We start from the raw sequence: 15,187 nt of genomic DNA, 5'->3' as shown, positions 1-15,187 counted from the left end.
GGAATGATGGGCATGCAGGAATATTCTAAATTCTGGTTGATATATATTTAGATGGCAACATAAACAATTATCCAAGCCCTGTAATATTAGTTAATTGATGACCACACCAACAGATGCCTCTCAGCACCTTAAAACTAATGCACATGTTAGTGCTACTCACTGAGCCACAAGTTTTAGTTTTAATTTTTAAAGTATTTTCTTGTATCTATTCATAAAAATATAGACATATAGGATTCTCAGGTTGCTTGACAGGGTAGATGCTGAGAGGTTGTTTCCCCTTGTGGGAGAGTCTAGGACCAGAGGGCTTAATCTCAGAGAAAGAGGTTGCCCATTTAAGACTAAGATTTTTTTCTTTTCTTTACAAATTTAGAATACCCAATTCATTTTTTCCAATTAAGAGGCAATTTAGCATGGTCAATCCACCTTCTCCTGCACATCTTTGGGTTGTGGGGGCGAAACCTACGCAAACAAAGGGGAGAATGTGCAAACTCCACACAGTCAGTGACCCAGAGCCGGGATTGAACCTGGGACCTCGGCGCCATGAGGCATCAGGGCTAACCCACTGTCCCACCGTGCTGCCCTCATTTAAGACTGAGATAAGGAGAATTAGGAGGTGAGGAGAATTAGTTCTTGGAGAATAGTGAATCTGGGGAATTATTTACCGCAGAGAGCTGTCGAGACTGGGTCGTTAAGTATGTGCAAGACTGAGATAGAAAGATTTTCAATCAGTAAAGGAATCTAGGGCTATGGGGATAAAACAGGCAAGTGGAGTTGAGGACGATCAAATCAGTCATAATAATATTGGGAGGACTGTGGGAAGAAACCGGAACACCCACACAGACACGGGGCGAATGTGCAAACTCCCCACAGACAGCCACCCGAGTCCGGAATTGAACCTGGGTCCCTGGAGCTGTGAGGCAGCAGTGCTAACCACTGTCCCACATGCTGCTCAAACATAACATGGCTATTATCCAGGGTAATTGATTTATCACGCATACTTTTAATTGGAAAATTGGCACATTTCAATAAATCAAGATATTTGCACCGACAGTATCATTTATTGTGCCAGTGACTACATTTTAATAAGAAAAGCGCAGAAACAAAATAGAAAACCAGACACGTCTCTCTCTCTCTCTCTCTCTCTCTCTCTCTCTCTTTCCCCGCCTCTCTCTCTTTGATACTTTAAGGTTGGCACAAGGCCTAATAGATCCACTGTTATTTACATTCCAAAGCAGACCCAAGCTTATGGCAGTGGGTTGCCTCTGTGCACTTCGCGTAGTTAAAAACATTTGCTTTTCATTTTGGCAGTAGTGACCCTGTGTTTTTCCCACATATTGCATTTAGTTCACTATTTGATAGCCAGAAATGCCTGCCACAGCTGTGAAATTTAAGATTGAATCCTGTAGTGTGTTCATTCCACGGGTGCAGATGATGATGTACAAAAGATCTGTGTGTTTTCAATGTTTATTCATGCTGGTCTGTTTGTGGTTCGATATTAACTGATGTGGTTGTGAAAACCCTGATTGGTTCTGAAGTGGTCAGTGTTGAGCTTTATTCTCCTGTTTACAGACCCAAAGTCCGCCAGCGGAAGCTTTGGAAAGATGAAGGGCGATGGGTGCATGATAAGTTCCAAGAAGATGAACAAGGACCTAAGTCCCGAGATGAACTTATTTCCCTGTATGGTTATGACATTCGATCAGACCGAAATCCTGATGAAATAAGGCCGCGAAGGATAAGAAAGCCAAGGTTTGAAACATTTCAGGAATCATTGAGTTTTCAGTGCATTGATGGAATGAAAAGTACTGTGCAACTTTAATCCCTCGCATTTCTTTTTCTCAAAGTGCATCGATTTTAATTAATGTACATTTACAAATATACTTTCTTCTCCCCTCAACTGCCATTCTCTTATTGCCTCCCCCTTACTCTTCTAGCCCTATCCCTCCTTTCTCAGCCTGAAACTATAATATGGGATGGGTTGTTGGGGGTTGCATCAATGTGAAGTTCATAGAGGCTTTGGATGGCTTGAAAGTACTGCAATTATGGGTGGGAGATCTCTTGTTTAGTAAGTTTGAGAGAAACTGGTTTGGCTGGGGTGACTTTTGGGAGTTCCTGGACTCGGTCTCTGATGAGGTGAGATACCTGGGCTTTGGTAGCATCAGAAAGAAGCATTGGAGTCCGTCAGCATTTGTTCCTGGGCTGGGGCAATGTGAGAAGCAATTCCCACATCCTGGCAACACTGGGTGGTGGATTCCCGAATGTCTGAAAGCTGGTAATGGGGAGATGGGCAGGTTGCTGATTCTGAGGCAGCTGAGAAATCCCGTCTGCCTCGGATGCAGAAACAGGCGAACGGTGGAAGTGCAAATCAGCAGAAGGCAGAGGATAATTTCTGGTTTAGAAGAATTTGAGAATAGAAATTGCTTGGGAATGCAGATCTCCAAGACAGCAAAATCTTCAGCTGGGTGCCCAGTTTTTCATCTTTGTTGGGGATGGACTGAGAATTTCTCATGGATAAGTAACCAACTGCACCGCCTACCTTGGAGCCCAAGAAAGGAGACTGAGTAAGAAGCAAGTAGAGGCAAGAGGCAGTCCTCAACATGTCAAAAGTGGCGTGAACAGAAGCAAGTATGACCCTTGCATGCTACACATATCCAAGGCTTTATCATTATAGATATAAACACTTGGATGTTTTTTCTTCATCAGTGACCAGTGTGGATTGGGGAGAACAAGCCTGCCTTCAATTGGTAGTAGCGTACATAACTTAAACATTAACTTTTTTTTAAATAAATGTTTTTTGTTGGGTTTTTGAATAAAGTATATTTACCGTTAAGTACACAAAATAGAATACGTTAGAAGAGAAGGGAACATGCACAAAAATCAAAACAAACAACAACAACAAAAAAGTTAGAATAAAATAACTGGTAGGGTATTATGTGCTAGCTCGACAACAGCAGCTCTGTACAATTGGCAGTATTGTTTTTAGCACATAAGTAGGCATCTTTGTGGGGGGGGGAACTGGGTGGGTGCATATACATTTGGGCGCCGGGGAAACAAATACAGAACAACTGCAGAGGGCAATACACTAATGGATCTGGTGTTGGTGTTGTCGTTGTCGCTTGCTTCTACTGGACAGTTATCGCTGCCGTTGTCTTCTCGTGATCACCTCCGCTTCAGCCGTTCGTCCTGTCTTTTGCCCGGATTTTCCTTGTTCTCTGCTCCTGTAGATGCCAAGTTTGTTATTGTTTCCCGTGCCCTCCTCCCGGCTGTCATTCCCTTGGCCCCCACCTCACTGGTTCCCCTCTATTGTTCCCTGTCTCCTCCCTCTTCTACCCCTCCCCTTCTCCTGTGGTTCGCCTTTCATTTCGCTTAGGCTTAGCTGCAACCCCCCTCCCGGTCTATCCATCCCTCCCAGCCTCGGCTACTTTCCCCTGATTCTTGGCTACCTGGCTATTCTTCTGCTTGTTCGTTGGCCACGAGCAGGTCCCGGAACAATTGGGTGAATGGCTCCCACGTTCTGTGGAAGCCGTCGTCTGACCCTCGGATGACAAATTTGATTTTCTCCATTTGGAGAGATTCTGAGAGGTCGGACAGCCAGTCTGCAGCTTTGGGTGGTGCTGCTGACCACCAGCCGAACAGGATTCTACGGCGGGTGATCAGGGAGGCAAAGGCAAGGGCATCCGCCCTCCTCCCCAGGAATAGATCTGGCTGGTCTGATACCCCGAAGACCGCCACTTTCGGGCATGGCTCCACCCTCATCCCCACCACTTTGGACATTGCCTCGAAGAAGGCTGTCGTGTACCTTGCAAGTCTGGGGCAAGACCAGAACATGTGGGCATGTTTGGCCGGGCCTCCTTGGCACTGTTCACATCTATCCTCCACCTCCGGGAAGAACCTACTCATACGAGTTCTTGTTAAGTGGGCTCCATGTACCACTTTTAATTGCGTCAGGCTGAGCCTTGCGCATGTGGAGGTGGAGTTGACCTTATGCAGTGCTTCGCTTCAGAGTCCCCACCCTATTTCAGTCCCCAGATCCTCCTCCCATTTCTTTCTTGTTGCGTCCAGTATGGTGTCGGCCCTTTCTACCAGTCGGTCACACATGTCGCTACAGTTCCCTTTATCTAGGATGCTGGCGTCCAGTAACTCTTCCAGTAATGTCTGTCGTGGCGGTTGTGGATACATCCTTGTCTTCTTTCGTAGGAAGATTTTGAGTTGCAGGTACCATAGCTCGTTCCCCCTGGCTAGCTGGAATTTCTCTGTCAGTTTGTCCATTGTTGTGACCCTGCCTTCCGTGTATAGGTCCCTGACTGTCACTGTCCCTCCGTCCTGTCCCCACTTTTTAAAGGTGCCGTCAGTCAGCGCTGGTGCAAACCGATGGTTGTTGCAGATGGGAGCTTTGTCCGACATTTTGGGGATGTAGATCGGGATGGATCTAAGTAGGAAGAGGTTTCTGGACAGCATGTTCATTTTGATTGTCTGGACTCTCCACGCGAGGGAGAGTGGGAGTGTGTTCCATCTTTGCAAGTCCTTTTTTACTTCCTCTGTCAGAGTGGTGAGGTTCCATTTGTGGATCTCTTTCCAGTCATGGGCTATTTGGATCCCCACGTAGCGGAATTTGTGTCGGGCTTGTTTAAACGGCAGTCCCGTTAGTGCTGCCCCCCCCTCCTTAAGGGTGCACCGGGAAGATCTCGCTTTTGCTCATGTTGAGTTTGTAGCCCGAGAAGGCGCCAAACTCTTTCAGGAGCGCGATGATTCCGTCCATGCTGCTCTGTGGATCCGAAATGTAGAGGAGCAGGTCACCTGCATAGAGTGAGACTCTGTGCTCTCTGCCGCCCCTTTGGATCCCCCTCCAGCTTTTTGCTGCTCTGAGAGCAATTGCTAATGGTTCGATCGCTAGAGCGCACAGCAGCGGGGACAGTGGGCATCCTTGTCTTAAACATTAACTTGTTGTCACCTTGAACCATCGATATACAATTCTGTTTCTTTTTAAAAGATTTAGAAGTCCTCCAAATCGAGACCCTGACTGGATGGATGAACCACCACCAAGGCCTTACATGCGAAAACTTGGCAGTAGTGTTCCTTCTGCAAGAACTTTTAACCGAAGAATGGGAGGCCCTGAGCGGAGATCTCCAGCAAAGAGTTACTCCAGAAATGATGCTTATGATGAAGACCGTAATAACATGAAACAGGCTGAAGTAAATAATTCACAAAATTATCACTCTTCAGAAGAGTTACCTACCAGCGAAAGTAAAGTGGATGTGAAGAATGTTGAACAGAGTCATTTGAGGGAGAGTGTGATCGTGACAGACAACGTACGGTCAGTGAAGAACAATGGTGTGGCACGAGAGGATGCCCCCCTACAAAATCAGTCACTCCCTGCTGAGACTGTGCCACAGGTACAGGAAAAGATGATAGAAAAGAAATCCTATTCTCGTATTCGTAGGACCAGGAACAAGGTCACGGAGGTAGGAAAGCCACTGGCAGCGGAGGACGGTTCTGTACCAGGTTTGGTGGCTCCAGCTCAGCAGATTCCTGTTCAGTCTGTCCCTCCGCCTGTACCAAAGGCTGGATCCTGGGAGACTCCACCTGTAGACTCCAATCTGACTGGGCTAGAGAGTGAGATGACCCAGATTAATTTATCAGGGAAAGACTGGACACCGAGTAATCCACCGCAGTATGTGCAACCACGAGAACTCCGCGGTAAGTTGTGCTCGATTTTTCACTTGACCATTTTGGAATAGCTTGCACCAGCATCATAACGTTACAATCATGAGTGTTCTTCATAAGGGAGAGGAGTTAACACTTTTTTAAAAAACTGCTTATTCTTGAGGCGTGATTTTTTTTTTTGAAGGTGGGAAAATTATGGATGTCCCATATAATGATATAATGGCCAGGGTTTTGGGTTGACTCTTTCGTCTAGGTCCCATCGCCTCACTCCCCTGGCATGGTTTCATCTTCTGAGTGCTTTACCATTTCCCAGCTCTTACCCCCTCTTCAAAATCCTTCTCCATACACTGTCTTCAAAAACACCCTTGCGGCATCCTGAGATCCTTTACAGCCTTTGAAGTGCTCTCACTGTTGCAATATAGGAGCCGCAGATGCTAATTTGTGCACAGCAAGGCAATATGATAAATGTTAACATTACCAACAAGCGATCAAGTACTCATCAACAGGGGAGCATCCACTGTCCCATGTTGAGGAATAGTGCTATATTAAGGGATGTAGAGGCTCTTTAAAGCATAGGGTGAGAGCAAAATGACTCAACGCTCAAGTGATCATAGATCAGTTTTGTTCTTGCTAAGGAATGAAAGCAAAAGCCACCTCCATTAGTCTGACACCTGCCTTGGTTAGCATGGAAAAATGTTTATTATAGTGTATTTAAGGATAGGCACTTAAACACAATATTTTAAATAAATATGGAAAAGCCTCCTTTAGTTCCCACAGGTCATCTGATTTAGAGAATGTGATCTGAAGCAGCAGCCAGGATATATAATTTTTTTTATTGTTATGTTGGGGAAATGCTCACTCCACCAGATCTTGTGGGATACAGTGATTTTAAACCCTGCTATCGACATCAGAATAGTGTAATTTTGCCAAAATTGTGCCAGTGCAGCAAGAATTCAAAACTTATTGAAAGTGAGCACAGGGAGAGAAAGTGCAATTGGCAACTGGTCTCTCGAATTATTAGTTCCAAGTTCTGTTATTTTTCTAGAATGCTGATGGTGACACCACTTTCTTTAAATGCTGTTCATTCAAGTAAAATGATGCTGCTGAAAATATTACTAATTGATAAATAGTCATTCAGCACCGTATGATAGGTAGGAATTGATGGCTGTGTTTCTTCCAGGAATTCCTAATTCATTACACATTGGTGCTGCTCCTGCCCAGTATACCCGGGTGGAAGAAATGGTAAGCTGAGCAGAATTTGCCTTCAATTAGTGTAATTTTTAGACTGTAAGTAATTCAGTTGTGACACGATGGTTGAATGGCTATGTATAAAATCATTATGACTGTTGGTATTCGACCTGTATTATTTTTCAAACACGTTTTCCTGGAAGCTAGTTGCTGAAGTTTTTTAAAAAATGACAGACTGACATTTATATGAGCAGCGATTGTTGGTGGATCAGGTGGCAGATAAAATCTTTAGAAGTATTCTAGATGGATCAAAATCCTGCATCTCCCTCCCTAATAACACTGTGGGTCTACCTGTGGGACATGACGGTGAAGTGGTAATATGGCTGGACTAGTAATCTGGAGGCAATTGCTCTGGGGAGATGAGTTCAAATCCCACCATGGCAGCTGGTGGAATTTAAATCTGGAATCTAGGTGACCTTGATTATCATCTATTGTTGTAAAATCCCATCTGCTTCAGTAATGCCCTTTGGAGAAGGAAAACCGCCATCCTTACTTGGTCTGGCCCACATGTGACTCCAACTCCACAGCATTGTGGTTGACTCTGAACAGCCCTCCGTTCAAGGGCAATTAGGGATGTGCAACAAATGCTGGCTTTGCCAGCAACACCCACACCCCGTGGCAGAATTTTAAAAAACCTGCGCCACATGGACTGCAACGATTCAAGAAGGCAGCTCACCACCTTCTCAAGGGCTGGCCCACATCCTGTGAACGAGTAAGTAAAAGTACAAGATGTGGCAATTTAATAAACTGTAGACATATAATTTTAACCTAGGCCCCATGACTTGAGAGATATTTAATCATTGCTGCTATGTGTAATTGTTTGAAGCATTACTATTTTGGAAAAGCACCAAAGCACTTGTAAGACCAAGGTGTGCTAGCAGCTAAATAAGCAAGGTGATATTCGTAATGAATAATGTAGTGTTTCTGAGAGGATGGTATTGGGAAAGGGAAAAAACAGATTGTTACGAGTGGAAAAAGTGAGGAAGTGGCGCCATGATTTGTTTGATGGAGTACGGCAATGCAGCTTACACACCCACTGTTGAATTCCTTGTATTTGACTTAAAATGGTTGAATGTGTTACAGGGTAACCAAGGAAGACGGGCAAAGCGTTACTCATCTCAACGGCAGCGGCCAGTCCCTGAGGCACCTCCACCACCACCACCACCACCTCCTCCTCCTCCTCCTCCCCCTCCACCTGCACCGGCACCAGCCCTGGGACCAGCACCAGCTCCAGCCCCTGCACCAATGCACATCAGCCTCATGGAAGGACATTATTACGATCCACGTAAAAGGATTTCTTTCTAATTTTGTCTATGACCTGGCCTACAAATGGGAAACCCAGTTTAATATTAGTTTAGAATGTTGGGATGACAAAATACCAACTGAGATTATTCTAGTAAGATTTCTTTCGGACTTCATAATTTGACTCGCAATAACATGGGAGCAATAAAAATCCAGTTTTTAGATGGATTTCTCCTCGAACCTAATATTACAGAAAGATGTAAGATTTGCAGTTAGTCCGAGAGTACTTTGCTAATGGATTTAAAAAGAAATCTTCCGAAAAAAGATTGTGTGTTTCGCAATGATTCATAATACATCAAGCAGCAGAGGAACTGAAGGGCAGTCAGTATAAACGGAACCATTTGCAGAGTTTTCTTGGGAGATATTCAGTAAAATAAGTTGAAGATGATTATTTTGCTCACGATTATTGTTTAACTAGCCGTGAACATGAAAAGAGCATTCTGAAGGATTGATATGTTAAGTTAATGCAATATTTCTGGAAAAAGTATCCGTATAGTAATTTATTGTGAATGAGTAAGTGCCTTTTAAGCAGTTTTTCAGTGCCCTGCTCGCAGTGCTGTGACCTGTCTGCATAATCTAAACTGTGGATTTTGTTTGCAGTACAATTTCAAGGACCAATATATACCCACAATGAAAGTCCAACTCCTCTACCACCCCAAGGCATGATTGTCCAGCCAGATATACACCTTCCTCACCCAGGTACATTACTCTTTTGAAACAAGAATGAGAGATTGACTAGCATTCAGATGCACTTGGTAGGGAAAAAGAAAATCTCAATTGAAGACTCATCAAGATAGACTATCTGGTTGGATTCACGTTTGACTATTTAAAGTGTCTCGCCATTAACAGCCGAATATTTTCTTCATTTAGCAATTTCTAAAAATCTTTCTTTTGGATCTTTGTATCTGTTAATTTGTTATTGCTCTTTGTGTTTAAAAAAAAAAAAAAAAACTTCTCATGGCATCCCATCCCATAGCTTTATTTTTGTAACCATGTTTATGGATCATTCCTTGGAGTCTTTGTGAATTACCGTCAGTTTATTCCTCTGGCTAACTGCCAATTGTTATCAGTTCCAGGTTTTAATCACCATCAGTCGCCTGGCCACCTAACCAACCCTGGTCTCTACGCTCCACAAGTCCAAATGCCAACTGGACAACCACCCCCTCCTCAGGTGCTGCCCCCTCCCTTCTTCACGCCAGGAATGATGAACTATGGAAATCCCAGTTATCCATACACAACTGGGGCCCTCCCACCTCACATTTATCCAACCACACAGGTGAGGGTGCCGGCAGGGAAACGGTTGGTACGTAGGAGTTTATAGATCAGAACATATCCTTAGATTTATCAATGTGGAAAGTTTTACCATGGGGGCAAAAATCTGAATACGCATTTGGAACAACAGCAACTTAAAAAATATATTTACTACCTTCATTTTAAGCATTGACTGCAATTTTACTGCAAACTTAAGTATCTTCAAGAGGGTGGAGAGCAAATCAGACTCTGGATTGTAAGTAAATGGCACAGTTACCACTATTCTTAAGTGACTGCACATCAAAAAAGAAAATCACTGGATTAAATCCGTTTTGTGGCATCCTGTTAAGATGGGGCTGTACAAATGCAAATGTTTTTTTAAAAACTGGACTAATGCCTCAAAATACATTTACTCTCCCACGTGGGAAATTGGATTGCAGCAGAAGTCAATAGAGATGCAGTGGCTGACTTTTAAGGAGATATTTTGTAACACTCTGCGAAGATACATTCCAGTGAGAAAGAAGGACTCTAGGGGAAGGAGGCACCATCCGTGGTTAACTGAAGAAGTTACAAAAGGTGTCAAATTGAAAGAAAAGAAGTTGCGTTCCGCCAAGATTAGTGGCAGGTTAGAAGATTGGACAGAATATAAAAAACAGGAAAGAATGAGGGAGAGAGTGTGTGGGAAAGCTATCGGTAGCAAGAGTTTCTACATGTATTTAAAAAGGCAAAGAGTATGTAAGATGAATGTCGGTCCTCTACAGGGTGAGCCTGGGGAATTAATAATGGAATATAGGAAATGGCAAATCAATTGAACAGACATTTTGCATTTTTTTTCACTGTGAGGATACAAATAACATCCCAGAAATAAGTATGCATCAAAAGGTGAAAGGGAAGGGGGTACTAAAAACAATTACAATCACTGGGGAAAAGGGTACTGAGAAAATTATTAGAATTAAAGGCGGACAAGTTCCCAGGTACAGCAGGATTTAGATGGGCGGAGAGATGGCAGATGGAGTTTAATCTGAATGTGAGGTAATGCATTTTGGAAGGTCTAATGCAGGTAGGGAATATACAGTGAATGGTAGAACCCTCAAGAGTTTTGACAGTCGGAGAGATCTAGGTGTACAGGTCCACTGGTCACTGAAAGGGGCAACACAGGTGGAGAAGGTAGTCAAAAAGGCATACGGCATGCTTGCCTTCATTGGCCGGGGCATTGAGTATAAGAATTGGCAAGTCATGTTGCAGCTGTATTGAACCTTAGTTAGGCCACACTTGGAGTATAGTGTTCAATTCTGGTCGCCACACTACCAGAAGGATGTGGAGGCTTTAGAGAGGGTGCAGAAGAGATTTACCAGGATGTTGCTTGGTATGGAGGGCATTAGCTATGAGGAGCAGTTGAATAAATTTGGTTTGCTCTCACTGGAATGACGGAGGTTGAGGGGTGACCTGATAGAGGGGCATAGACAGAGTGGATAGTCAGGGGCTTTTTCCCAGGGTAGAGGGGTCAATTACTAGGGGGCATAGGTTTAAGGTGCGAGAGGCAAGGTTTAGTGGAGATGTACGAGGCAAGTGTTTTTACACAGGGTAGTGGGTGCCTGGAACTCACTGCCGGAGGAGGTGGTGGAAGCAGGGATGATAGTGACATTGAAAGGGCATCTTGACAAATACATGAATAGGATGGGAATAGAGGGATACGGACCTCGGAAGTGTAGAAGATTTTAGTTTAGACGGGCAGCATGGTCGGCACAGGCTGGAGGGCCGAAGGGCCTGTTCCTATGCAGTACTTTTCTTTGTCTTTGCTCTTCTTTGCTCCTAATGGAATTCATCCTAGGCGCTTAAAAACCGAGATTCGGAGATTGTTTTGAGATTTAGGAGAATTCTTTTCTCTGAGGGTTGAGAGTATGTGGTACTCTCTTCTCCAGAGACCAATAAGTCATATTATAATCATTAAATATTTTTTAAATTCTTAATTGATAAGGGTGTCATAGGGTATAGAGGGTAGAAAGGAAAGGAGATCAGGCCCGAATCAAAATCAGCCGTGAATGACGGAGCAGGTTCAAGGGCCTACTCCTAATTTGTCTGTACCACAACAGTAAAAATTAGGTCACCAAAGCTTTCTCATCTTCTGCACACACTTCCTGCTTGTGAAAAAGTAGCTTAGTTGGTGCAATTCATTATACTAACCAAAGTTGCCTTTGTATTTATTTGTTCTCCGCATTTGAAGATTTTATTGTACTTTGTAAACTGTGATTATGCATTAATTCACCCACCACAAAAATGGTAACCCACTGAGGAAAGCACCGCAGAAAATATTTCATGTTTGTTGCACATCCTGTTTGACATTCGAAATAAGGAATTACAGAAATATTAACTATTTGTTATGTGTGGTCAGGCCCAGTCTCAGGTCTTTGGTGGAGTCACGTACTACAACACTGTACAGCAACAGGTCCTGCCTAAACCATCACCTCCACGGAGACAATCGCAGCCTGTTACTGTTAAACCACCGCCACCTGAGGTACTTGATACATCCGTCATCTGGTTTCCGTGCAGCTTAGGTACAACACCCATCTGAAGCTGCAAAATACCATGTTGATGTAAAGATAAATTGTATAATCCATGTATCACTAATCTCTACTGATGTCTAATGTTAATGTTTCTCTCTCTCTCCTTAGAATGTTTCCTTTTAAGTTCTCTTCATCAATTGCTCCCCCCACTCCTGCCAAGGATTCATTCTTTCACTTTTCATTTTGTTCCCTCTGCTGTGCCCTCCCAAGCTACCTGTACTGTTCTTCAACTAGGTGGTTAGTCTTTTCTTTCTCTTCCACTGTCCCTCTCCCTCCATCTCTTTCTCCAACCCTCTCTTCTGTCTCTCTCTTTCACTTAGTTTACATATCTCTATCATTTATAATGTATGCTAACGATTTTGTGTTTTTCTTAAAGGATTTATGTACTAAGAGTTTAAGTGGCAGTATATTTTAAGGCACAGCTCCAGCAAGGCTTCCTTATGACTCAATGTATCAATGCACCATTTGATATGGTACTGAGATATATTGTCTCGGAAGTTCTCCCGTTGTCCTTTTAATACCAGCCAGTGAGGACACTCTGCTTGTCCTTTGTGTGGATTGAAAAGTAGGAAATTTGGCCAGGTTACCCATGTGCCTGCATGTGAACTTCAGGCATGAAGTTTTTCTCTCATGCCCTCGCAGTGAGTAACCTGCTTTCCTTCATCCTCCACTGTTCCTTTCACGTGACAAGGAGCCTGGTTAACTCTTGCTGTAGTTCCTGATAACTTGGGTGGAAAATCGGATATCAAACACTTGCCATGTAAGCTATCCCAAATGTGTTGATAGTTATTGAAATATAGCCCCACAGATGACTGAAGCTCTCTTAGGTAGCTCACCAAAGTAGCCGTTCTTCAATTATGAACCTTAACAGTGGCCTTTGCCAGGCAGATTCACTGTGGAGGACAACACAATCTAGTTCACATATCCTAACCTGAGATGCACATGTTGTTTCCAGTAAAGGTCACTGGACAGTGAACAGCATCAGAAGCTCAAGATGATTTTGTTTCTCCCTAACCCAAAGATCGTGAGGTTAACTGTATTACACCAGAATATTCATGTTTAAAGTAATCAAATGCCTTTCATTAAAATTTAATAAAAAATACCATTGTGGCATTTATTTAACTTTTATAAAATAATTTGTGATTCCAGTTCGTTGAGATTTGAAGTTTTCCAATTTATTTTTCAGGACAGCCGAAGTGAAAAGCTGAAAGAAAGGAATGAAGCTTAACGATGGGAGAAGTCTTTCTCTATGAATTTGAAAGGAAAATAATCCATGTAGAAGTGGACAGAATTTGACTGCTAATCAGAGTCCTCTGTTGGCATTGATGGGCGTCCTACTGGCTCGGCAGTGTTGCTGACGTTGCTAATGTTCACGGCCATCATTTAACTCTGGCTGCAGGACATGCCGGTCCTTGACAAAGCAGAGCAATGAGCACATCTGACTCCTTGGCACTTTTCTTGCACCTGTTTATGAGTATAGGTTCTTGGTGCCGCTTTCCATTAATGGTGTGAATGGTAACATTGCAGTAAACCAGCAGTCGATTCCACAAGGGCCTGATTTTGAATACGAGTCCTGTGTGATCAAGTGTGACTTAGTTCCAAAAAAAAGTACAGCAATAATCTCCTAACCACTGAACCTTGATGTTGATTAATATTGACTGATTTGTGGGTCAGCCTGCTCTGGTCTTGACTTTCTGTATCGCATAATACACACTTATCAATATATGATCCAAAAATGTCTTCAGCCCAGTGCATGGTCAAACAGTTAACTGATTTTGTCTTTAACAGGGAGAGGGGAAAGATGTAGCCATAAACAATGTGCATACAGCCTAGGTTTCAGCCTGGCTTTTAAGGTGCTCCTGTGTGTAGAGTATTAATTTGGTAAAAGCTTTGTTTTGCGTAATCCTGTTCTTTATTTTTTTAAATAAATTCCTCCCCTCCACCCAAGTCAGGAGCCAAGGTAACCCTGCCATCTTTTTACAAGTGTACCTCGGTCAGTCATCCTTTTGCTTTGAAAAGTAATTGGTAATCAAAATCCTGTTGCCTCCATTGAATTAGATTTTCTATTGCGTTGTGTTAACGTTTGAAAGAAACGCTTTCTCATGCGGGAGAATGTGAGGTGGGTGCAAGTTGACGTGCAGTTGGCTTATGCTACTTCAAATCGGATTGTGTTTCGGTTTAATACCATCTGCCGCTAATGGGGGATGGATGGCTTTTTATCCCAATTGTAATTACTATACCAACCTGAAATCTTGATCTGTTCTATAAATAATGCATTCCGCATTCGCTGTATAGGATAGAGCCGACATGACCATGTGATTGCATCTCTTGTGCACCAACGCAACCATATTAAGCATTAATGCTGTATAAGAGCACTTTACTTGGGGATATCCTTGATTTGTTGGTTTGTGGCAATGTGACCATTGATACAGTAAATAGAAACGCGAGCAGAAGTAACATTGCAGAGAAAGGCAAGCCAGGTCCAGGTGTTCAACGTTTCATTGGGCAACAATTTTTCAACCTGCTTTTTAAGGTCAAGACTGTAAAAATTATTGATGTGAGTTTAGTGAGCAATTGGGGATTATGAGTAGTGAATTGTAGTGTTACATTATCCATTCTGCTACATGCCATTGCTTCCCAAGAGGGCTGCAGAGGATAAAATTGGTATTGTATCACCACATATACCAGGCCACAGGCCTGTTTGTTTCTTTGTTGTTTACAGACCTGAACATTGATGCTGTTAACCTGGATTAATGTGTCTGCTACCCCTGGGGTCTGTCTAGCCTGTACCTGTTAGACTGCTTTAAGACAGGTTGTTTATATGTTAAAGGCTGACTAATAAGTGTGTAATTATTCCTTTATAACAGACATTTTCTAGTTTAAAAGAAATATGTCAAATATTGCAGAGTGTAAACACTTTCAAAATGTTGCATTTAAATGTAATTAATTTTTTTTTAGTATTTTTTGCCTTAAAAAGATTGTATTTGTAAATTTCACATATCAGTTGTGTGACTAATCTAGACCCCAGAACACTGTGATGGCTAGTTTTTAATCTTCTTAGAAATGGAGATTTGTAATCAATATTTTTGTTGCCATTTGGTGGACACGGTTTAATAAAGTGTGGGAAAAAAAGTTCTTGCACTGATACTTGTTTTACCATA

The 15,187-nt window shown here is 42.9% G+C and overlaps 1 protein-coding gene across 3 annotated transcripts in view; it reads left to right on the top strand.

The window, feature by feature from the left end:
• Nucleotides 1–15,187, top strand: part of casc3 (casc3 exon junction complex subunit) — a 40,063-nt gene extending 24,876 nt beyond the window's left edge. For 2 of the 3 annotated variants that reach the window (XM_072487364.1, XM_072487362.1), the window contains 8 exons: nt 1,570–1,746; nt 4,988–5,694; nt 6,842–6,903; nt 7,993–8,194; nt 8,812–8,910; nt 9,282–9,487; nt 11,855–12,017; nt 13,213–15,187. In XM_072487364.1, the coding sequence (XP_072343465.1) occupies nt 1,570–1,746; nt 4,988–5,694; nt 6,842–6,903; nt 7,993–8,194; nt 8,812–8,910; nt 9,282–9,487; nt 11,855–12,017; nt 13,213–13,226 (1,630 nt within the window). In that variant the 3' untranslated portion in view covers nt 13,227–15,187. The remainder of the gene's footprint in view (nt 1–1,569; nt 1,747–4,987; nt 5,695–6,841; nt 6,904–7,992; nt 8,195–8,811; nt 8,911–9,281; nt 9,488–11,854; nt 12,018–13,212) is intronic. The other variant, XM_072487363.1, reaches the window with a different exon arrangement.

Source organism: Scyliorhinus torazame, chromosome 21, assembly GCF_047496885.1.
Source record: "Scyliorhinus torazame isolate Kashiwa2021f chromosome 21, sScyTor2.1, whole genome shotgun sequence".
Lineage (NCBI taxonomy): Eukaryota > Metazoa > Chordata > Chondrichthyes > Carcharhiniformes > Scyliorhinidae > Scyliorhinus > Scyliorhinus torazame.
The sequence above is the reverse complement of the archived record's forward strand: the minus strand, read 5'-3'. Positions and strand labels throughout refer to the sequence as shown.